The 24,259-nt window shown below is 42.4% G+C and overlaps 1 protein-coding gene across 1 annotated transcript in view; it reads right to left on the minus strand.

Annotated features, from left to right (window-relative positions):
- Positions 1-17,032, minus strand: part of setd3 (SET domain containing 3, actin histidine methyltransferase) — an 88,787-nt gene extending 71,755 nt beyond the window's left edge. The window contains 5 exon segments of the mRNA XM_060933709.1: positions 6,549-6,621; positions 9,214-9,362; positions 9,442-9,534; positions 12,083-12,213; positions 15,707-17,032. Of these exon segments, the coding sequence (XP_060789692.1) occupies positions 6,549-6,621; positions 9,214-9,362; positions 9,442-9,534; positions 12,083-12,213; positions 15,707-15,735 (475 nt within the window). The 5' untranslated portion in view covers positions 15,736-17,032.
- Positions 17,033-24,259: the final 7,227 nt, after the last annotated feature.

Consider the following 24,259-nt stretch of genomic DNA (forward strand, 5'->3'; position numbering starts at 1 on the left):
TAATGTTATCTACACTATATTAATATGTTTGTGGGACAATGTGAGATAAGACATCTATCAAATGTAATATATTTTTGTAGTTATTAAAATTATGTTACTAATTACTGGCCACTGACGAGGACAAACGCTTTGTTCCTCGACATAATGTGCATTGCACGTAAACACACTTGCCTTTTATTTCAAGTAATGAAAAGTCCTGGCTGTATTTCCAATGTGAAAGCGCAGTGCTGGGCTGACCGCTCGCCATCGCTGGGTCTTCTGATTGAAAGTGTGCGCAGTAGTGCAGTAGGCGTGGCCTACCTACGTATGTTGTCCAAATCTACTCTGATTGGCTTACTGTGCCGTTGTCTCACGTCTCCCCGCCCCACACGAAAGCAGAGTAAAGAAAGGCTGAACGAGCAGCGTGCCAGATGAGAACAGCTTTAATAAAGTAACGCATAGTATTTTATTGTAAGTAACGGGAACGGCGTTATAACGATGTAAAAAGTAATTAGTTAGATTACTCGTTACTAAAAAAAGTAACGCCGTTTACTTCTAACGCCGTTATTCCCATCACTGGTCACGACCCTGTCTCATTTAGGAGCCCCTTAGCTCCGCCCTGTTCCGTCTCCTTATTATGTGTTTAATCAGCAGGTGATTGGGGTGCAGGTGCGGAGAGTCGGCTTAACAAGGGGCCCGGCCTTTTAAAAAGATCAGCTGGCCAGGAGGAGAGGGGGCTTCCTCCTTCCAGGCTTTTTTGGGGTTTTGGTTTGTTGTTTGGACATAGTCCTTAGTACATTATATTTTTATTTTTCATATTACTGATTTTTATCTATTACTTAAATACATTTCTATATCAAATTATATTACTACGTGTGGTCTCCCTTTATGTCGCACTTGTTTGAGCCAGCAGGTGTAACATATGGGGGCTCGTCCGGTTTTGGAACCGATTTTGGGTAAACTAGCGCATTAAATTGGTGGGTGACTCACGTAGTATTTTTGTATATTTTGATACATTTTCGTTTGGGTTGTTGGGTTAATTGTTTGTTTGTTTGTGGGAGGAGGAAGTCTCATCGTTCTAGTACCAAGTATTTTGGTTGAGGCAATTGCCCCTTGATTGCTGAGGTAACGCAGGTGGATTAGATTCACCGGAGTAACGTGCAAACCTTGCGGTAGGAGTAGAGCGCCTAACGCTGTGTTTTTTTAGTTTGTTATTTTAGTTTGTGTTTGGGAGTCGAACGCGGGGGGGGTTCTTCGGAACTCAATCGTATGGGGGCTCCTGAAGACTAGGCTAGTTTTAATTAGGGATTTCTGTTGAGTTAGGTGCGGGGCTACTTCTGTGCGTTTTAACTTTCAGCAATTGTGGGACATGCGCCTCAAGGAATGGTTGATATGCATGTAAAGGGCATTTGGTAAATAGTATTGGGCAGTTACTTTTGGCCTAGTAATTTGGGCAGCTATTTTTGGTTTTGGCATTTGGTAAGTAGGCTAGTAACTTGGTTAGGTGCGTGGTAAGTAGGTTGGCATTTGGTAAATTTGGTCAGGACAGTTTGGCAACTTTTGGATTGGTTGTGAGTGTTATTTGGTCATTTTTGTATTGACATTTGGTAAGTTGTGTCATGGATAGTGTGAGCGCATTTGTGGATTCTCCGTTATATTACTACAAACACACACGCATGCACCGCAAGAGCTGCTTTCGTCCTGCAGCCTCTTTCAGAGTCCCATCGTTAATGAGAACTCCAGCGTAGAGATCGCGGGGAGCACCGTGTGAATAACAGACTCCAGCGACGCCAGAGATGCTAACAACCTACAGGACCAGGCTAAAGTTTGTACACCCCTGCTCTACTCATTCATAGGTTTTGAACACGAAAGACATCACAGCTATGAAACAACACATGAAGCATATACAGAGTTATGTAGTAAATTTAAAAAAAAAAAAAAAAGGGTTTAAAAACAATTTCATATTTTAGATTTTCCAAAGTATCCGGCGTTTACCCTGATGGCGCTTTACACACTATTGCCGTTATCTTAACCAGCTTCATGAGGCCGTCACCTGGAACGCTTTTCAATTAAACAGATACACCTCGTCAAAAAGTTAAGTGCAATTTAACTCAATTAACTCTGCGACAGAATGTCTGACGGCCGATAGCCAGTCGAGGTCTCCACCCTCTCCACCAAAAGATTTCCTGTTGACTCCATGTAACTCAGAGGGACAGAAAACACAGGTGGTTAGGTATGCCCAATGTCACCTGAATAAGTAGGAACAGTATACATTTTGCGCTGAGTGCAAGCAGGGACTCCGGCAACTAACTATGACAGGATAACTAAAAGGGGAGAGCCAGAAGGCAACACAGCCATGAGGGAGCCCCGGGACATAAAGCAGCAGCCACTACACAGTCAACAAACTTGAGTGAGCAAGTGAGTGGGGACTGACAGCATCCATATATCCCAGTTTACCAAAACACTCTGTCTGAGGACCCTCCAGATCTACACCTTTACCTCCTAAACACCATTAACACAAGGCTTGACTAAACAGATATGTTTTCAGCCGAGACTTAAACGCTGAGACTGTGTCTGATTCCCGAACACTACTTGGAAGGCTGTTCCATAACAGTGGGGCTTTGTAAGAAAAGGCTCCGCCCCCTGATGTAGCCTTCACTATACGAGGTACCAGCAGATAGCCTGCACCTTTTGATCCAAGTAGGCGTGGCGGATCATAGAGGAGCAGAAGTTCACTCAGGTACTGTGGTGCGAGACCATTTAGTGCTTTAAAGGTCAATAGTAGTATTTTATAATCAATACGAAATTTGCACTTGTGTTAAAATTGCGTCAGACATTCTGTCGCATGTCCCAGACCCGGTGAAATGTAACTGAATCGTCTTGGCCAGCCCTAAGGGTCCCATCTGCATCTCATCATTGCTGAGGAGTGTGCTCCCATCACCCAGTCAAGCATCCAGCCAGAGCAGGTCATGATATTTTTTACCATATTAACATGCCATTGTTGTGTGTTATGCCTGATGTAAAGACTCTCGTCTCTGCAAGTCTACCACACAGATTTAATACTTGTCATTTTTAGGGCATACCTAACAACCTGTGTTTTCTTTCTCTCTCTCCCCCCCACACACACAATCTGTCCCTCTGAGTTACATGTTGATCCTGGGATTGAGATGCTGGCCTCTTCTGCCCCTCGGACCTGCTTGATCCATCCTGGTGCCCTGTGTCTGGTCGGAGTTTTATCGCACCGCTCCTGTGAAGGACGGCCCCATGAGGACAGTTGAGGGTTATACCTGTTAAAACTGTTAATATTATAGTCATGCTGTCTGTTGTTGCCCAAATGAGGATGGGTTCCCTTTTGAGTCTGGTTCCTCTAGAGGTTTCTTCCTCATGTCATCTGAGGGAGTTTTTCCTTGCCACCATCGCCACAGGCTTGCTCATTGGGGATAGATTAGGGATAAAATTAGCTCATGTTTTAAGTCGTTCAAACTCTGTAAATCTGCTTTGCGACAATGTTTATTGTTAAAAGCGCTATAGAAATAAACTTGATTTGATTTGAATTTCTTGCCTTCTTAATGTGTTTGAGATCAAACAGTAAAATAAACAAAATACGGTAAACAGCCCTATTCCACAGCTGTAATAATCCATTCTGTATATCAAGAACTGAACTAAACAAAGAAACGACATCTATCATTAATTTAAAAAAAAAGTGTATGGAATGCCTTAAAAGATATACATCATTAGTAACGACCAAAATGAATTAAAGCAGGAGGAAAATATAAATGTTATTTTATCATCAAGCACGAAACTAATCGATAAATCGCGGCGTCCGGATCCAGGAAAAAGGCGGCCTTGCCCCAAGGCTAATCTCACGACGTCACGCGTGGAACCCCGGTTCCCTGGGTCATTTCCGTTCATCTGACTCCGTGCTTGTTTACTCGCCGAAACTGATTATTGTTCTTGGAATCTTACAGAAATAACGATGGGAAAATGCTGTGTTGTGTTTGGATGTTCAAATTCATATATAACAGGACATTCGGTTCATGAATTTCCGAGAAATGACACTAAGCTAAAGCGACAGTGGGTGAAGTTTGTGCAAACAAAGCGGGCGGATTTCGTGTCGCCGACTAACAAATCTGATTCATCAAGTCTTCACCACCAGAACGACCACATGGGAATTACTGGTGCAAAAAGGAAACCCGTTTATTTAATAAATGACATTTGGACAGTTTGTCGATTCACACACACACGACGCAGGATTATGAGCAACATTTACACGCTTGCGACATCTGATCTTATATCTGATGCACTTGTAGGTGCAATTGGTAATTGAGTGATCAATCTCATTAAATCTGAAGGTTAATAATTAAATCTAATCACTCTCATTGAATCACTCATTGATTCAATGAGAATGATTCATTCTCATTAATTTTGATGCTTAATAATAAATTACCAAACAGCTAAATTATGGTATATTCCAAATTATTATGATCATTTACCGTATTACATACTTGTATGCACCTTTGAATTCTTTGAGATTGGGCGACTTCAAAAGTATTGGAACAAATAAAACAGTTTCAATAATAATTGAATTTATTATAAAGTTAAAAATGAATAATGTCAGTTGAAATACATACAAACAGTGAGATGTGTGCGCGCGTTGTGGTGAAGACAAAAGATTAGCTTTGTGTGCTAATTAAGATGTGTTTGTGTGTGAGGCCTGGTGACCACGTGTTTCTAAGTAAAACAAAGAGAGTTAGCTTTGGTTGATAAGACAAAGGAATGCTAGCTAGGGTGCGTTTGTGCGTGGGGGAGTTGACCACATGTTTCTAAGTAAAACAAAGAATTAGCACGTATTGCTAATGAGACAAAGAATTAGCCGTATGTGGCTAGCTAAGGCCCAAGGATCCTACCTCGTGGAGTTAAGACAAAAGGTGTGTATGTGAGTGTGGAGGAGGGCCGCCACGTGTTCCCTTGAGACAATACAATTAGCTCTGGATGCTAATGAGACAGAAGAATTAGCCGTAGCAGCTAACTCACTAGATTTATAACATTACCAAATTCACTGAAACCTTGAAGTCGTCAAAATATGTGTAAGAATGAAATTAAGAGTGTTAGGAAGGAATAGAAGATAGCATGCAACCTGTCTATTAAGCAATTGAGAGGACAAAAATAGAACAATGATCAATTCAACACAGAGTGTCTACAGTGTACACATTTAAACCGTTCCTGAGTTTAAATTCACACTTCATAAAAGCTAATTCCTAAGACTAGGTTTTGCCCAAATGCCAGTCTTACTTCAGTATCTTGCTTATAGCAAGATTATGGAGATATGTCCCGAGACTTTGGAGTTTCCGTTGCGAAGGCCTCCATGAGGCCCTTCCGCGGAAAGCAGAGGATTTCTTGGTTCAAACGCTTCATAGTTCGTGATGAAGTCTCTGATCAACAATGTGCACCGCGATTTATAATTAGAAGGGATCCGGCCGCTTCTTACTTTTTAAATTAAACTGCTTTGGGCTGCAGTTAAGTACGTGCTTGATAATAGACAAACAAACCGGCTGTAACGCAGTTTAAAACCACGCGATTCTGAGGTTTTTTTTACCGTGGCCAAAGGTAAACAAAGAAATCACGTCAAGTCATGGATCTTGCAAGAAAGAAAGAAAAAGACGTCTTTAACTGGTTTGCTCGGCGGAGCAAATCCTCTTTTTGCCTGCAGACCGCTGGTCCAGACGGAAAGAGAAAGAAGGAAGAGAGTTACTCAGTTTCTTATGCTTTCATGGAGGATGTGATGTTGGAAATCCCACCCCGGCGTGACGCAGGTCAACGCGAAAGCTGGTGATGGGAGTTGTAGTCCTTAAAAGGACTGTATGTACCTACACACTTTAACAGGAAGAAAAATGCACACACGCAATCATCAATTATTAACTGAAGCGTGTTAAATGCTCTCACACTGCAATATTGCAAGACTCTGTTTGTTTTTAGTTTTGTTCAGGAAAACATGATGAAAGGTAACCACCACGTTCTGCACATCTCTCTCCACCTTACACGCTACAGAGGAAGACTGGTCGTGAACAGAGTGAACTGGCAGTTTCTCTTCTTGGGGACTCGAAAAGATAACCATTTACTCTGGAATAATCATCTGCCCCCTCATCCGACATAGAAGAATCCCAATCACGATCAGAATTCTCTCCAAAACGTGACTCCACATCGAGACTGCTGTAACCACTGCTGCACACAGGAACGGAACTGATAACTGAATTGTTACACGCGTGACGTCACACACCCCTCTTCGGGATCTTCCGGTTCAGTCTCGGCAGATTCTGTGAAAATCGGCTGATCTTATTGATTTGATTTTCCATCAGTTTATGGCCTTTTGGATCAGCTTTGGTTTGAAAACACATGGTCAATCAACAAACGATGATTATTCCTTGTACAAAGCAACAGAGTGGGGTTAGAGGCATTACATACACTAAGACATGAAGGGACTTAATAAAAATAAAGAAAAAAAATATATTGAATTCGAAGTCTTTTGACTGGTACTGTACAAGACGTCAAACACCGACATGTGGACTCACCAAGGACGGAGTTTTTCGCCGATTCCACAGTCATCAGCATCTTCCTGGGAATCCACAGAAACAGCTCTTCAGCCTAAAGGAGGGAAAAGAGGGAGTGTTTGGATTTAATGGGAAGATCCAGTCACAGACTGTGTGCGTGAGAAGAGTGCGCAGTTTAAACGAGAATAACCTTTTATTTTTTCACAGTCCAAATCCTGCGCTCTGATTGGCTGGCGAGCGGGTCTGTATCCTATGGTACAGACCCCGATTACAGACCTCTGGTGACTCGCTCGTTCACAACAACATAGTAGCATTTTGTGTCAACATTTATCTTTTTAAGATACATTTTGATTTAATTATCAAAAAGCTTATAAATTTTTGCCAGCATTTCTCAGGAGAATAGCATTAATTTTACAGCATGGATAGCGATAACGACAGTGTTCACAGCGAAAGCGAGTTTTACTACCCTGAGGAAGAAGAAATAAAAGAAAAAAACATTTCAGGAGGAAGCTAAAAACCTCTAACTTGCTAACACCGAGCAAAAACATGGCTGAATCCTGAATGACTCCTATTTGTATAAATAGGGGACTACATAGGCGGCAAAATGTCGTTTTCCTGCCATGGAAGTGCACTTGTATACCGAGGAGGAAGCCATTTGCATTACAGCTGTGAATGAGGATTCAAAATGGTGGCTCGGCTCTCCCTTTCTGTTAGAATTTGGTAAAGAAAAAAAAAAAAAAAAATATATATATATATATATATATATATATATATATATATATATATACATACATATATATATATATATATATATATATATATATATACATACACACACACCAGCTTAAGGTCGGTCCGTATGGTGAAATACCGTGACCTCGGCCTTGAATACTGACCTCGGCCCAGAGGGCCTCGCTCAGTACTTCCAAGACCTCGGTCACGGTATTTCACAATACGGACCTCCCAGCTGGCAAATAACATATCAGACTAAGTAAAAGGATAACAACAGCATAATGAGGGCTAAACTCACACCTTGAAGCAAAAGATGACCAAATCAATAGATCAATGCTCACATTTCAGCCCGTTTCTAATGAGCCAACATGTAGCCTTGTGGAAAATAACAGCGATTACGAAACATCGACACTGGATGAAAGTGGACTATATTGATTTCTCCTTAAACAACCTGCTGGTTTGGCTGTGCAGATCGATTCTTCAGCGTCCAGCTGGAATAATGATTCCTCAGTGGGAAAGGCTTTAGACAGGATGGTTGTTAGATCAAGGCCACAGCCCAAAATGACCTTTTCCTTTACTTGCGTTAAATATATAACGTACACACACACAATCTTACTGTATATTTTATCTTGCGTCATCATGGTATGATGTCACTTTTGATCAGAAGCTTTACAACACGTACATAAAACTTGCGATTCTTTGACTACCGTGAGACTCTCACTACGTTCAGACTGCAACCTGAAACGACCCATATCCGATTTGTTCTGAAATCCGATTTTTTTGTTAGGCCGTTCACATTACCAATTATATGAGACTTGTATGCGATCTCCAATATGAACGGAAAACGACCCAAAAGTGTCCCGCATGCGCAAATTGACACGTAATAAGCACATCTACGTAATACGTAAACAAAAAAAAAAAAAAAAAAGCACACTCTTCATGTTTAATGATTTTTTTGTGTTTGTTTAATTATCTGGTTAGTGTTAAAGTGTGAGGTCTCGTGTGTGTTTTTGTTTCTGAACTGAAATGAAAACGTGTAGCCTGGTAACGAGGGTTGACTCCTAAATGTCTCTCTAATTTCTATATAAGTGCACTACATGTTACTAGGAAGTAATGGATTTTTAAACTCTATATAGTGCACTCGAGCTTCAGTAGGCAGTCATTTGGGATACGGCCGCTGTATTACCAAACTCTTAATTCAGGCTTAATAATTTGCACATATTTATTTCATCATATTAATAAACTTTTTCTACATTTTTATAAATATTTATTTAGATTGTTTATAGCCAGCTGAATTCTGCAACTTCTCTCAGCACTGGCTCAAGGTGCAGAAACACCAGTGCAGTTTGCTATGGAGATGAGGCGAGACCTGGCGATGTGGTTTTTGTGGCGGCGGCGGAACTCACACAATAATCTGATTAATGTGGGCAGCAGACTAATGAGACCGAAGGTGTCAAATCACTGGAAATTTCCAGAACAATCTTATAATCTTGTAATACAGGATGGTTTAAGTTATAAATCAGTTATAGAAACTGTTTTATTTAATCAGGCTAACAGATCAACATCCAGGTCCCTACCAAATCCACCATTAGCTTGATCAATTCTATAAAAGTCTATTTAAATTCTGAAAACTGTACAAATGTTGTTGTTTTCCACCAAAGAGGCGGGATTAGCCAACGCAGAATAGTGACGTTTGTCTCTTGTTGATGACGTGTAGGTCGCATGAATGCGACCTGTCCGGTCAGACTGCAGTCGCATGTGAAAATAACGGATATGCATCGGAATTAGGACCACATATCCAAGCGGCCTGGGTCGCATGTGAAAAAATCAGATCTGTGTCGTTCAGATTGTCAATAACAAATCGGATACAGGTCGCATATGGGCAAAAAAAATCGGATATGGGTCGTTTCAGGGTGCAGTCTGAACGTAGTCTCTGTCTCTCTCTCTCACACACCTTGATGTCTTTGGTGGCTCGGAGTCCATATCCTTCATCTCCAAAGCTGGTGATCTCAAAGCCCTCGCAGGACGCGCCACAATCCGCAGCCCAGGCCATGAGCTCGGGGAAATAATCCTCCCGACTGCCCTCGAACACCACGGACACTCCTGCAGGAGAGGAACGAGACGCAGCCATCAGCCTCCATGCTGAAGTGCTACAGCAAGAATACCACGGTTCAGTAAATACCTTTCTGTTTCTTGCGGATTTTCTCCACCAAGGTGCGGATCTGGACGTACTCCTCCCACTCCTTTCCTGGAGCCGGAGCTGCACCGCTGCATTCTGGGAAACGCAAAGAGACAGACAAAAATCAAGCAGCACTTCATGTGTACTGGTAACTAGTCTGCCCATGAATACAGGGCTCCACATTAACTTTTAAACCCACTTGCCCCCGGGGACAATAATTTTATCCAAAATAGTTTTTCTTGCCTTAGTCGATTTATTTCCATTGCACACGCATGCAGCTGTTGTAAAGTTCAGTGCGTTTGTGTAGAACTCTCTTAGACTGTAGGTTCATTACTCGATAATGGAGAAATCATAAAATAGAAATCTATAACAGTTTCTATGAAGAAAATAGGATGCCAAGACTTTTGAACAGCACTGTGTTTGAGAATATTTATACATTTTTTGTTATATCATCCACCTCTAGGTTTAAAAAAAATTTAAAAATAAAATAACCCATGCTGCATCATGACAGACAGGATAATGTTGGAGTTTAAAATTGTTTAGTGTGTAGGTTATGAGTGTCTTATACAGACCTGGCAACCTGGAACTGAAACAGTGTGTCATGAAACAGCACGTTTTCTCCTTTTTTTAAAAAAACCTAGAGGTTGGCGGCACGGTGGTGTAGTGGTTAGCGCTGTCACCTCACAGCAAGAAGGTCCGGGTTCGAGCCCCGTGGCCGGCGAGGGCCTTTCTGTGCGGAGTTCGCATGTTCTCCCCATGTCCACGTGGGTTTCCTCCGGGTGCTCCGGTTTCCCCCACAGTCCAAAGACATGCAGGTTAGGTTAACTGGTGACTCTAATGGCCCTTTTCCACTACCCTTTTTCAGCTCGCTTCAGCCCGACACGGCTCGCGTTTCAACTATCTAAGAACAGCACGACTCGGCTCGCTTCAGCCCTGCTCAGCCCCCAAAACTCGCACGGTTTTGGAGTAGGGCTGAAGCGAGCCAAACCGAGCTGAGTGAAGCTAGGGGCGTGAGCAGACACTCCCCTGTGCACTGATTGGTGAGGAGGAGTGTCCTCACATGCCCACACGCCCCACGAGCACGCTGGGATCTGTAAACACCGTAAACCCGGAAGAAGAAGAATTACGAATTACGAGAATTATGAAGCCTTATGCGCCTCGCCTCATCTATACGCTCTTGCCAGTATCTGCTGGCGTTGTCGGTGACAACAAGCCACAGCACCAAGACCAGCAACACTAACGACTCCATGTCCTCCATGTTTATTGTTTACTCTCCAGGTCATGAGACTACCGCTTAAAAGGTCACTGATGTCACTGTTTGCGCCGCCTAACGACATCACGTGACGTCCACCCACTTTCGCTAACTCCACCCAATGTGTCCACCCACTTCCAGCCAGCACGGTTCAGTGCGGTTGTAGTCGAAATGCAACTCCAACAGCCCCGCTCAGCTCGACTCAGCCCAACTCAGCACCGCATGGCTCAGCCCAACTCAGCCGCGTTGGTAGTGGAAAAGCAGCATAAATTGAGCGTAGGTGTGAATGTGAGTGTGAATGGTTGTCTATGTGTCAGCCCTGTGATGACCTGGTGACTTGTCCAGGGTGTACCCCGCCTTTCGCCCGTAGTCAGCTGGGATAGGCTCCAGCTTGCCTGCGACCCTGTAGAACAGGATAAAGCGGCTACAGATAATGAGATGAGAAACCTAGAGGTAGATTTGGGGGGGGAACGACATAAAATATTTTGCACAGGACTGTTCCTCTGATAAACAAAGCTCCAGCTCTCTCGGCTCTTAATCTGTTCTTTCAGGATTTATCGCTCATGTCGCTCCTTGTACAGTTTTTTTTTATGCCCAAGTTGTTTGAAATCAATCTGGTTTTCTGTGTCGAATAAGGAAGCGGCTTCACCTGTAAGGAAATCAAACACTTTCATGAAGGCGCTAACTCAAATGCGAGCAGAAAAAAAAATAATAATAATAATAATAATAATAATAATAATTCTTAAACTCTTCCATCCTCACTTCCAACTTTGTTTTTGTAAAATACATTTTAAATACAATCGCGAATTTCTCTGGAGTTTTCAGGCTGAGCTCCTCTCCTCGTATTCTTTAACCACTCACTTCCTCGTTGTTCTTGAATCATTTGCTTCTATTTGTTAACGTTTTTCCTGATAGCGGGGAGACGGTAATGCCTTTTATCCATTTCTCCGTCCGAACAAGCAAAAACAGCGCAAAAAAATTAACCCTATTGAAGACAGATTAAGCCTTGCTTGCATGAAAGACAGTGTCCATCTGACCCCGGCTGTAAATCATGTGATGCGTGACGTCATGCACAAGGGGTCTATAAAAACAGTACGCGTACCATACAACAGCGGGGGGATATAAAATAACTTGCAAAGCAGTAAATGAAACCGAGACTAAGAAAACAGCCAAGACGTAATGGCGGATACGTAGTGAGGGACGCTTTTAGGAACTGAAATAAAAGAGCAAAGCCTAATTTTTGTGGTGCTAGTTGGTAATATGCTCATTCCAACTTGCCCAGTCGGGCATGTTGGGGACATATCCCACTTGCCCAAATGAGTGTTTCGCTTGCCCCGGGCAATCGGGCAGTCCTTAATGTTGAGCCCTGGAATAGCTGAATGTTTTACTCACTCTGTAGGAGCTCCGAGATCAGGTTCATCATCTCTTTGGGGGACGCCACGGCTGTCCCGCCCGTCCCCGACTTCTGAGTCTTCACTCGACTCTTCTTGCCCATCGTCTGGCTCGGGTACGAGGGAAGATTCCTGAGTGAGAAACACAGCGAGACAAAAACATGTGAAAGTGTGATATTACTTTGTCCACCAGAGGGCACACTTCACCGCTGCATGGAAAGGAGTCCTGGGTCATTCGGGCTGTGTTGGGATTCCTGCTTGTAAACTCGGTACGGTCTCCTAAACCCTGAGTTCAGGAAGTGACGTCAAATCTCCATAGCCGCCTTCTGCATCAGCAGTAGACAAAGCGGCATCTTACCTTTATAATGAGTTATAATGTGTAGAAACACAACTCAGAGAAACTTTCTCTTAGCAGAAAATCCTCTGTTGCTCAGGTTTCACGTGTTACTCCTCACCCCTCCCCCCAATACACAAAACAAGTGTTAAAGGAGCGGTTTGTAATGATCAGTGCCCTCTGCTGGCTGTGACTGTAATTGCACTTACAATAAAAATACTGAAGCTTCCCACGTTCAGCAGCTCCTCTGACAAAAACACAGGTCCTACCTTAAGTTGCCTTTTAAGGAAAGAGGGACAGGGCACGAGTCCCGCACAGCGTAAACACCATGGTCATGAACTGCCGCAGCGTAAACCATAAATAAAGCAAGACTGGGACCGGAAAGTGAACAACACTGCCGAGTGCAGAGTAAAGACAGCGTTTGTATCTACGTATGCAGCCATTCGGTTTTAGGATAAGAGAAACTTTATTCATCCCTCAGTGGGGAAATTTACCCTTCATTACTTCAGACAGACTGATCCATCGATCACTGGATATGGACAGGATGGAAAGAAAAAAGGTGAATGGTTGAAAGGAAAGAGAAACGAGAGAAATGATGGAGGAAAAACAAAGATTCAGAAAGACAGACAAAGGACTAGAGAGAAAGATAAAAGAAAAGAATGAGGGAATGTAAAGAGACAAAGAAAATTGAGAACGAAAGAAAAAAGTGAGGAAATGTGGAGATAGACAAAGAAAGAACAGACAATGAAAGAACAGACAATTAAGAATTGAGAAAGAAAACTAGACAAAAGGAATAAAAAAGAGAATTGAGAAAGAACAGCTTGAGAAAGATGTAGAATAAAAAGTGACGAAATGAAAAGGGAAGAGAGAAACGAAAGTACGTTAATTAGCGCACTATGTAAATAAACTCTGCTCTTCAGAGGTCCTGGCGTCACACCTACTGATTGAATTTCTCTCTTCTATAAACTCATCAATCCTGAGGTGGGGTTTACATTAGACCGTATCAGCGGATCATCAGATTAACGTTTTTAAAAACGATTCGCGTGCACACAGCAACGCCAATACACGGATACGCTAATCACATGACTAATTCGGCACGCAAGTTGAAATGTGTCAGTGCGGCTCGTCGCTTCCTCCTCAGCGGCTGCGTTCCAAATCACTCCGCCCTGAACAGCGAGTGCCCTCTGGAGGGTGCGCACTCCGGCCCTGCGCAGCTCACAGAGCACGCGAGTGAAGCGCATGAGCAGCGATTCGGGACTGAGCCGCTGTGCGCAATAGGGTTGGGCGGCATCCAAATTTTGATACCTTTAAACTGTCTGTGTTTTCCCGGGGTATACGGTATTACCGAGAAAAAAATAATATTTTGTTTCGGCCTACTGTGTAACGTGCGCCTATACCGGCGGACCTTGTCCAGACCTGCGCCTATGCCTCAAATGTACTATTTAAAAGCAGCATAGCGAATTGTGTGCATTGTGGTATGGATTCAGCAGCAAAGCGAATTTTGTGCATTGATGAATGGATTAAGAGATATTTAAAAGCATCACGCAACTCTTCCTTCATCTTGAAAATAGCATTCAACTGACGTTTACACATGTCTGCGTTGAAACGCCATTTGCAGCACTATTTCACCTACTCCATCAAAAAAAAGTACACGATGAGCAGGATCATACCCTTTCAAGCATGGGAAATAAAAAAAAGAAAAAGAATCAACCAACACCCAAGTCCGTTTAGACTGCGCGATAAACCATATTCTTCAGCGCAAATGAGGCGAACCTAATTCAAATGCGTGATAGCTGCACAAGGCAAAATCATATGGGCCCACGTCATGCCATGGCGGGGAAATTAATAATCAAATGGCCTTACCTTGCTAAAAACGTTGTCTTGATCCCATAACTCCTTACAATTATTCCACTTAAATCCATACGGTTTAACACACCCAACAAAGATAGCAAGCGCATTGCTAATTCCCACCAGAAACCTAACAGTTTACGCTACGATGTTTTCTTCCGTTTCTTCAGTAGATGACATTTCAAACGTTTATTACCCACATCCCAAATGTCATACGTTATATTATTTTACCTTGTTGTTACTCATGTAACCTACTCAAAACACAACTCATTGGAGAGATCTCGTGGAAGTGGAGTACCCCAGGCTATGGTGTGCCTTAGGGGACATATTAGATTTTTCGTTTGAAACCAAAATACTGCCACACTGCCGATGTATTTTTTTTTTTTGCCACTAACTCGTTATCTTGACTTGCCATCTTTCAACCGCGGTCTCAGTCACTTGCGAAGCTTTCTGTCAGACTCCAAATGTCACGCAGGGTTGCCATGGTAACGACATAAACAACCCTGCACGCGATGAGAACTTCTTTAGGAAATTGATAGAATTAGTGAAAATACGATCACACTTATTCGGGATGATCTTCAATTTATTTTATATTATGACCTCATGTACTCCATATTTATTTAGATATTATATATTTTTTTAAAATGACGGTAATGAGACCAATACCGTTGGTACTTTTGGATACCACGGGATACCTTCTTACCGTAATACCGCCCAACCCTAGTGCGCAAGTCACTTACCACTTGCAAGTGGAAGGATGGCAAGCCTAAAGACAATCATAACTACACAATGGGCAGTATTTGCATCAGTATTTGCAGTATTTTCATACTTTTATACTCTTTAATGAAAGGTGATACAAGGCGGAAGTCCGCGCCGTTTTTCAGCAGTCGCGTCACATGACCAACGCCAGCGAATCAGGAAGGTGGATGTCACAGTGACGTTGTCCAATGACGACGCCAGCTAGAGCTCAGCACAGCGTATCCGCCTATCTCAACGTTTACACAGCACCGGACCAGACACGATCTGGATTGAATACGTGGACCCTGGCGGATTCCCGTTTCCCGGCGTTTTAATGTAAACGGACAGTGCATCCGCGAAGAAAACGAGACAGATACGGTCTAATGTAAACTTGGCCGGAGTCTGATGAGCTCTGTGGTTATCGGAGAGGTTTTGAGATGTACAACTTGTTCACGGTCAAATTCACTCTCATAACGTTATTTAAAGCTAGACGGCCTTTCGATTTCATAAAATCAGTGAGATTTAGTTCCCTCTGAAATGTGCTCATTGTGATGTTTATTTCTGTAATACCTCAAAAACCCGGGCCACTCTGCAGTTGGGAAGTTATTTAATTTGAGGGGATTAAAGCAAATAATGTGCATTAAATCACTCGCTTCGCGCAGTCAAGCAGCCAGAGGAAGTCTGTGTGCGCATGCGCAGGTTTACCTTCTTTTGGGTTTTACGGCAGCTGGCATCCACAGTGTTGCATTACGGCCAATTTATGCTGACAACGCAGTCCTCGCAGATGGCGTCTGCGTAGCCCCCCCCCCTTCGCAGACGCTCTGCGCGCAACTCCCAAAAACTGTGACCACCGCAGAAGCCTCGCAGACAAGAGGGCTCCGATTGGTCCACTCTACATCCGCTGTACACGCACTTCCGCTTCCCTACTTTCCCGGTTTGTTTTGTTTTCACGACCGCCATTTTTAAAAACACGAGTGAAGATGGAGCAGCACGAAGAGCGGTTGATCGAGGAAGTGAGGAAGTACGTACGTCTATACGACTCCAGTTCTAGTCATTATAAGTAACCGGAGGATAAACACTCCACTAACCACACCCACCAACTACTCCTAGCAATTTTGCAACTTCGTGCCCCCTTGCGTTGTGGCGGTGAATAACATCGCGCACGCCTATTACTCCCCGCTCAACGATAAATTACAACTGTCTGCGAAAAGCTGTCTGCGAAAGCCTTATCGCAAGAGCATGCAGAGGCCCTTACTGCCATCTACAGGTTTCCCTTTGACCGTGCACTGACTGCTCCATCATTCTGTCGCTAAACGAACCGCTGATCACACCGAGGTGCTCACTGACCGCTGATATTTATTAGTTTGGTCCTGCGTTTATAACAGAAGGTCTTTTCTTCTCGCTTTCTGTTACTGTAATCGGTCTTTCACGTTTCATTCGCACACTCACGTCCTACACTTTTCTCTCCGGTTTCAAATTTGTATCCCACAATGCCTTGCGTGAACAGGGAAAGCCCACCACGTCATGCATGACATCATGTAGGATCTTGACTTGGGTCATGGTGAAGCAGGAAAAACTCGGAGAATTTAGGGCCACATGGAGATAAATTCATTAATTGTTTTTTTTTTTTTTAAACTAATAAAATTGGAAGTCTGTGACTTGAATTCAGCAGCTTTCAGTCCACTAAACAAGAATAACTGGGTGTCGGGGAAAACTTTATGACCTACACTTACAATCTGAAAGGCAGGAAAGCTTTAAACAGACACCAAACGTGGAGTCTGTTTTAACAGCAGCAGCACACAGCCTGGTGTTGGGGTTCTGATGGGATCGGAATGAACTTCAGTCCTGAACAGTGTTTGTTCAGATCCCATCAGACACCAGGAGCACTTTGAACACAGAAGCAGAGGATTTCTGTAAACATGCAGCAGGGATCTTTGGGGATTTAAATAATAATAATAATAATATTATTTAGAAATATATATAAAAATTAACATACAAAATAAATCTCATCTCATTATCTGTAGCCGCTTTATCCTGTTCTACAGGGTCGCAGGCAAGCTGGAGCCTATCCCAGCTGACTACGGGCGAAAGGCGGGGTACACCCTGGACAAGTCGCCAGGTCATCACAGGGCTGACACATAGACACAGACAACCATTCACACTCACATTCACACCTACGCTCAATTTAGAGTCACCAGTTAACCTAACCTGCATGTCTTTGGACTGTGGGGGAAACCGGAGCACCCGGAGGAAACCCACGCGGACACGGGGAGAACATGCAAACTCCACACAGAAAGGCCCTCGCCGGCCACGGGGCTCGAACCCGGACCTTCTTGCTGTGAGGCGACAGCGCTAACCACTACACCACTGTGCCGCCCTAAAATAAATATATAAAAATTAATCTCATCTCATTATCTCTAGCCGCTTTATCCTTCTACAGGGTCCTCGGTTGGTTCAATAAAACACGCTGCCGCCATTTTCTTTTTCTTCTTCTTTAGGGTTTTTTTTGGTGGTTGGCAAACCAACTTAAAGGTGCATTACTGCCACCGGCTGGGCTGGAGTGTGGAACAGGCGATATTGGGGGGGGGGGAATATATTCTTTTAGCTATTTCTATTTCTTTTAAATACTTGATAACAGAGTGATATATCTGACTTGATGCGCGCCGCCATTTTGTTTTTCTCTACTCACTGTATATGAGTTGATATCCTAGTAGTCAATCAGAGCGTGCGGTTGCTCATATCCAGTGAATGTGGATAGAATAAACCACTTTATACTGGTGTTGCAGGAAAATAATGAAGTTTTGGGCCATGTGACCTGCATATGACTTTGGAGTTGCTTATTTTCCTGTAACAGCACATCCTAAAGTGTTTTTTTCCGTCTAATACTGCAGCAATATACAAATTGTATTTATTAAAGTATGAAAAGTTGTACTTTTTATCAGTTTATCGTTCCATTTAATGTAACAAGTCGTTTCTGATTCTCATTTCCGTTAAACAGTCGTCCTGTGAACAGCCTCTGTTCTTTTAATAAGACAAAAAAAAAAAAGCAGCTTGTGACGTTACCGAGAAACCAGACGTCCTCCATACCGAAAACATCTCATCTCATTATCTCTAGCCGCTTTATCCTGTTCTACAGGGTCGCAGGCAAGCTGGAGCCTATCCCAGCTGACCACGGGCGAAAGGCAGGGTACACCCTGGACAAGTCGCCAGGTCATCACAGGGCTGACACATAGACACAGACAACCATTCACACTCACATTCACACCTACGGTCAATTTAGAGTCACCAGTTAACCTAACCTGCATGTCTTTGGACTGTGGGGGAAACCGGAGCACCCGGAGGAAACCCACGCGGACACGGGGAGAACATGCAAACTCCACACAGAAAGGCCCTCGCCGGCCACGGGGCTCGAACCCGGACCTTCTTGCTGTGAGGCGACAGCGCTAACCACTACACCACCGTGCCACCCATAAAAATTAATATAAAATAAATATATAAAAGTAAAAAAAAAAATATATAAATAAAAAATATATAAAAATTAAATATAAATAAAAAATTAAAATAAAAAAATTAAAATTAAAGAAAAAATTTTTTAAAAGTTATACAACAAATAAAAATAAATTTTAAAAATTAATAAAAATTAGAGATAAATGTAATATATATATATATATATATATATATATATATATATAAAAATTTACAAAAACATATAAATATACCTCTTCTCGACCACTGAAACTAAATAATCCAGAACACTGAGTTATTAAACCCAAAACCAGCCCAGAGATTTGGAGAAGGTGCAGCTTCTCCTTTCCTCCTCCTCCACCCACAGGCCCAAAGCTAGCACTCCCTCACTCACTCCCTCACTCCCTCCTGCTGCTGTAAACAACCCTGCACATCTCTCCCACAGCTCTACAGCTCCATTAACTGCACCTCCACTTCCGGGCCTGAAGTCCACCTACAGCCCCTTTAATCCCCTCCAGCTCCTGGTAAAGTGCAGCAGCTCTGAGAGTTCGCGGCACATTTCAGCTTCACAACGTCCCGTCATTAACAGCACGAACTCAAACACAGCTCTCTCACCCGTACAGCACAACTCCTCATTTAAAACCGAACATTACCGTCTCAAATGAATCCAAATCGCTCCTGCTGTCAGTCTGCGCGCACTTGCTAGCAGCGCAACCAAACCCTACAGCTCGTCACGCGACTCTCAGCTACTGGAACAATCCAATTGGCTCGTTTGTCCCGCCTTAAACAGAGCGATTGAGCACGCTGATTGGCTGTTAAAGGAAAATATTCGCTTGATACATGGATGTTATAGTTCTCTGTTTTAAAATGAGTTATTTTCTGGTCTTTTTTTTTTGTTTGCTTTTTAATCAGTATCTATTTCTATGCTTTATTTTATTCGTCGTGTCGTATTTACAAGGTTGTCTTCCGACGTAAAGTGCCTTACATAGCACGTAAAAGCTACTGGTGGTGTTCCAAAGCGCACACTTCCGCCCTGACTAACTAGCCGCCATTTTGGGAGTTCGCCTTTATTCCATCCCGTATGTAGTGCTCCTATATAGGGAGCACGAGGACATATGGGACCCAGCCATAAAGCACGCTTTAAAGTTTCGCTTCGCGGGATCGAGTGACCATAAAAGGAGCTGATGCGCTTTGAGGAGTGAGAGCTCCACAAATACACCGCAGCATGGCGGATTCAATAATCAATTTAATTTAAATTAATTTCATTTAAAAAAGGAGACAATCTAAACAGTTTGAGCTGTTTGCTTCTTTATCTCATTTATCATTTAAAAATATAATTCAATATTAATATTTTTATTATATCTTTTACATACATAACAGTCAACACTTTCATGTGTAGATTTTTTTTTCTAAAATCCACATTTGTTTTAAAGTTGCTCAAAATTTCACAAAAAGCCATGATAATAAACCTTTTAGTGTTATACATTTTAATTAGTTAATATAATAAATGCATTTATATAATAATAATAATAAAATTTAAAATAGTGTAAAGTATATAAAATAGAAATATTGGTTTGACTCCAAAATGGTAGAACAGGTGTATGTAAAAAAGTCTATTCTTTCTTTAGTTTGTTTGTTTGTTTGTGACATTTTTATGACATAGTTTTTATTTGTATAAAGGACCTTTAAGCATTCAGCTGTTTTCATTTTTAAGTGCAATATTATTATTATTATTATTATTGCACTTAAAAATGAAAACAGCTGAATGCTTAAAGGTTCTTTATACAAATAAAAACTATGTCATAAAAATGTCACAAACAAACTAAAAGAAAGAATACACTTTTTTACATACACCTGTTCTACCATTTTGGAGTCAAACCAATATTTTTATTTTGTATACTTTACACTATTTTAAATTTTATTATTAAATAAACAAAAACCTTATTTTGGCGGCACGGTGGTGTAGTGGTTAGCGCTGTCGCCTCACAGCAAGAAGGTCCGGGTTCGAGCCCCGTGGCCGGCGAGGGCCTTTCTGTGTGGAGTTTGCATGTTCTCCCCGTGTCTGCATGGGTTTCCTCCGGGTGCTCCGGTTTCCCCCACAGTCCAAAGACATGCAGGTTAGGCTAACTGGTGACTCTAAGCCCATGTTTACATTAGACTGTATCAGCGGATCATCAGATTAACGTTTTTAAAACGATTTGCGTGCACACAGCAATGCCAATACACGGATACGCTCGGCTCCGCAGGCATCCTGCGCTCCAAATCACTCCGCCCTGAACAGCGAGTGCCCTCTGGAGGGTGCACACTCCGGCCCTGCGCAGCTCACACAGCACGCGAGTGAAGTGAACAAGCTGTGATTCGGGACTGAGCCGCTGTGTGTGTGATCCCAGCGCATATCACTTACTACTTGCAAGTGGAAGGATGGCAAGCCTAAAGACAATCATAACTACACAATGGGCAGTATTTGCATCAGTATTTGCAGTATTTTCATACTTTTATACTCTTTAATGAAAGGTGATACAAGGCGGAAGTCCGCGCCATTTTTCAGCAGTCGCGTCACATGACCAACGCCAGCGAATCAGGAAGGTGGATGTCACAGTGACGTTGTCCAATGAGGACGCCAGCTAGAGCTCAGCACAGCGTATCCGCGTATTCTCAATGTTTACACAGCACCGGAGCTGACACGATCTGGATTGAATACGTGGACGCTGGCGGATTCCCGTTTCCTGGCGTTTCCAGGCGGTTTAATGTAAACAGACAGTGCATACGCGAAGAAAACGAGACAGATACGGTCTAATGTAAACGTAGCCTAAATTGACCGTAGGTGTGAATGTGAGTGTGAATGGTTGTCTGTGTCTATATGTCGGCCCTGTGATGACCTGGCGACTTGTCCAGGGTGTACCCCGCCTTTCGCCCGTAGTCAGCTGGGATAGGCTCCAGCTTGCCTGCGACCCTGTAGAACAGGATAAAGCAGCTAGAGATAATGAGATGAGAAAAACCTTATTTTAATTTGCTACTTTAATTTTAATATTAAATTCTGCTGTTATAACGTATGAAATTACAAACTCTTGACAAACTCAAACTGTCCCCCTCAGCCGAGGGGAAATTGGTTCGGATGGTCAGGAACAACCCAGGAACCACCAAATCACAGGTCTGCCATGAACTGGAAGCTGCTGGAACACCAGTGTCACTGTCTACAGTTAAGAGAGTTTTATATCGCCATGGACTGAGGGGCTGCTGTCCAAGAAAGAAAGAAGGCCACGCTCCAAAACTGACACCTTCAAGCTCAAATAAAGTTTACAGCTGACCACGTGGACAAAGAAAAATCCTTCTGGAGGAACATTTTATGGTCAGATGAGATAAAGATTGAGTTCTTTGGCCATAATGTTCAGAGTTACACTGCACCAGCTGTTAAACCCACACAGATACGGGGAGAACATGCGAACTCCATACAGAAAGGCCCCCGTCAGACCCTGGGCTCGAACCCAGAACCTTCTTGCTGTGAGGCAACCACTATGCCACCAAACTAGAACAATAACATATCACTTTTTATTTGCGTCCCTCACTGCCATTTCTGCCCAAGGTTATGGTCCTTCTTTCATTTAGGCTACTGAGGCCAATTTACTCAGTTCATTTTTCCTTTCTGAGTTCGAGCCTTTGAGCTTGAGCTCTCACATTCAGTATCAACCATGTCTAGACTTTGGCTTTGATCTAGGCCGGGACATTTCCATCGAAAATCTGACACAGTCAAAGCGTTCATCCCAGAGATCAATGTCAGATTTTCAACAAAAACAGGCAAGACGATGAGACGGATTTTCTGTTCTTTTTTTTTTTCTTTTGCTCTTGCAAACCATCATAAAATGCTATAGGGGTCCATGCAAATGGCACTGTGCGCACACACACACGTGTAAAAATGATCACACACTATCAATGCCCACAGGTGAAATGTCCGTCCACAACCTTTGACTTGACGGTTTGGACAGTTCACTGCTGCACATACATTCAAATTTCTTGTAATTTTTCTCATCAGCTACATTAATAACTTGCCCAGTGTTGTGTAGCTTCCAGTAGCCTAAATCAGCGGATCTCAACCTTTTCTACTTTAACGCCCACCTATTCATACTTGTACCGATTCGGGGCCCATTAAAAAAGACCACCAATTATTTTGGCTCATCTATTTTATTAGAATCTAATAATCTACTGTAAAGTGTATTAATGGGATGCGACATCACTCCCTGTTACAGATGGGATTCCAGGAATTAAATAAATACAATAAAAGCAAACTGTTTTTAATTGTAGGTATTGTATTTAAAACTGTACGGATGTGCCAGAAGCCGAACCATGCATGCAGGGCATTCTCAGTCAAAAGGGATTAATGATCCAAAAGTGGAGTCTGGTCCATTAACACAAGAACTTATGCTGCGTTCATGTGCTATGGGAAGATGATATTTTCCACTTGGGAAGTGGTATTTACCAGTGCGTTGTGTTCACATGCTTTTGTTGTTGTTGACAAATTAAAGATGGTGGACCAGATTCAAGTTAGCAATAGTTAGTTAGCTATGGTTAGCAATAGCGTCTGCTCTGGATAGGTAAAAACAAACCATAACAACACATTTTTAAAGGAAACGGATTTCTAACGTATTATATTACACTTGTTAATGACGCAACATTGCTTAGACACCAAAAACTACCCACTAGTACTAGTAAAAAAAACCTTTAGTAGCGTACAATGCTTAGCATTCAAGTGTCTTGTACCGCTCGCCGCCATGTTGAAAAGGTTAAAGTTCATCTCATCTCGGCAACTCGTGTATCAAAATTTTCTACGAGTTGCCCAGTGGAAAATACCACAAGAGGGGGCGTTCATGTGTGCTTTCCATGTCGGCGTTTGGTATTTACCATAATTCCCATAGCACATGAATGCAGCATTACTGCCATGTTTGTGTTCAGCAAACAAGCAAGTTATTAAAACCAAGAAGTGGATATAGAAACCACTCAAAGGGATTAGATCCTTACACGCTAACAAAGAAGGATTTTTCTTTAGAAAGGAACATTTACTCGCTAAATTTGACGAGTAGAATAAATTTTGATCCTATTGTAGCCGTAACTAAATACAAAGACAGTAGTTTTGCATACTATTAATTAACTTAATGTGAAGATAATTAACAGATAATCAACAGATTTTAATTTTTTTAAAGATTGTGTATATTTTTAGTCTTTTGTATTTGTAATTATTTGTATCTGTACATGCACGACCCCACCAGCTCTGCTGATCAACTTATCGTGTTTAAATAAAGTCATTCATTCATTCATTATGAGTTGGAAAATTATCCATCCGTCGAGTTCCCCGACATCTCAAACAACCTGGTGCTGCAGACATCGTTCTACACGGACACACAGATGAAAACCTGGACAAGCATGCAGGAGAACATTTTTTTTTATATGTGGCTGGGTTAAAGATCTGGGGATCAAAAGACAAGATACAACCCCGATTCCAAAAAAGTTGGGACAAAGTACAAATTGTAAATAAAAACGGAATGCAATGATGTGGAAGTTTCAAAATTCCATATTTTATTCAGAATAGAACACAGATGACATATCAACTGTTTAAACTGAGAAAACGTATCATTTAAAGAGAAAAATGAGGTGATTTTAAATTTCATGACAACAACACATCTCAAAAAAGTTGGGACAAGGCCATGTTTCCCACTGTGAGACATCCCCTTTTCTCTTTACAACAGTCTGTAAACGTCTGGGGACTGAGGAGACAAGTTGCTCAAGTTTAGGGATAGGAAT

This window comes from Neoarius graeffei, chromosome 11 (assembly GCF_027579695.1).
Source record: "Neoarius graeffei isolate fNeoGra1 chromosome 11, fNeoGra1.pri, whole genome shotgun sequence".
Classification (NCBI taxonomy): Eukaryota; Metazoa; Chordata; class Actinopteri; order Siluriformes; family Ariidae; genus Neoarius; species Neoarius graeffei.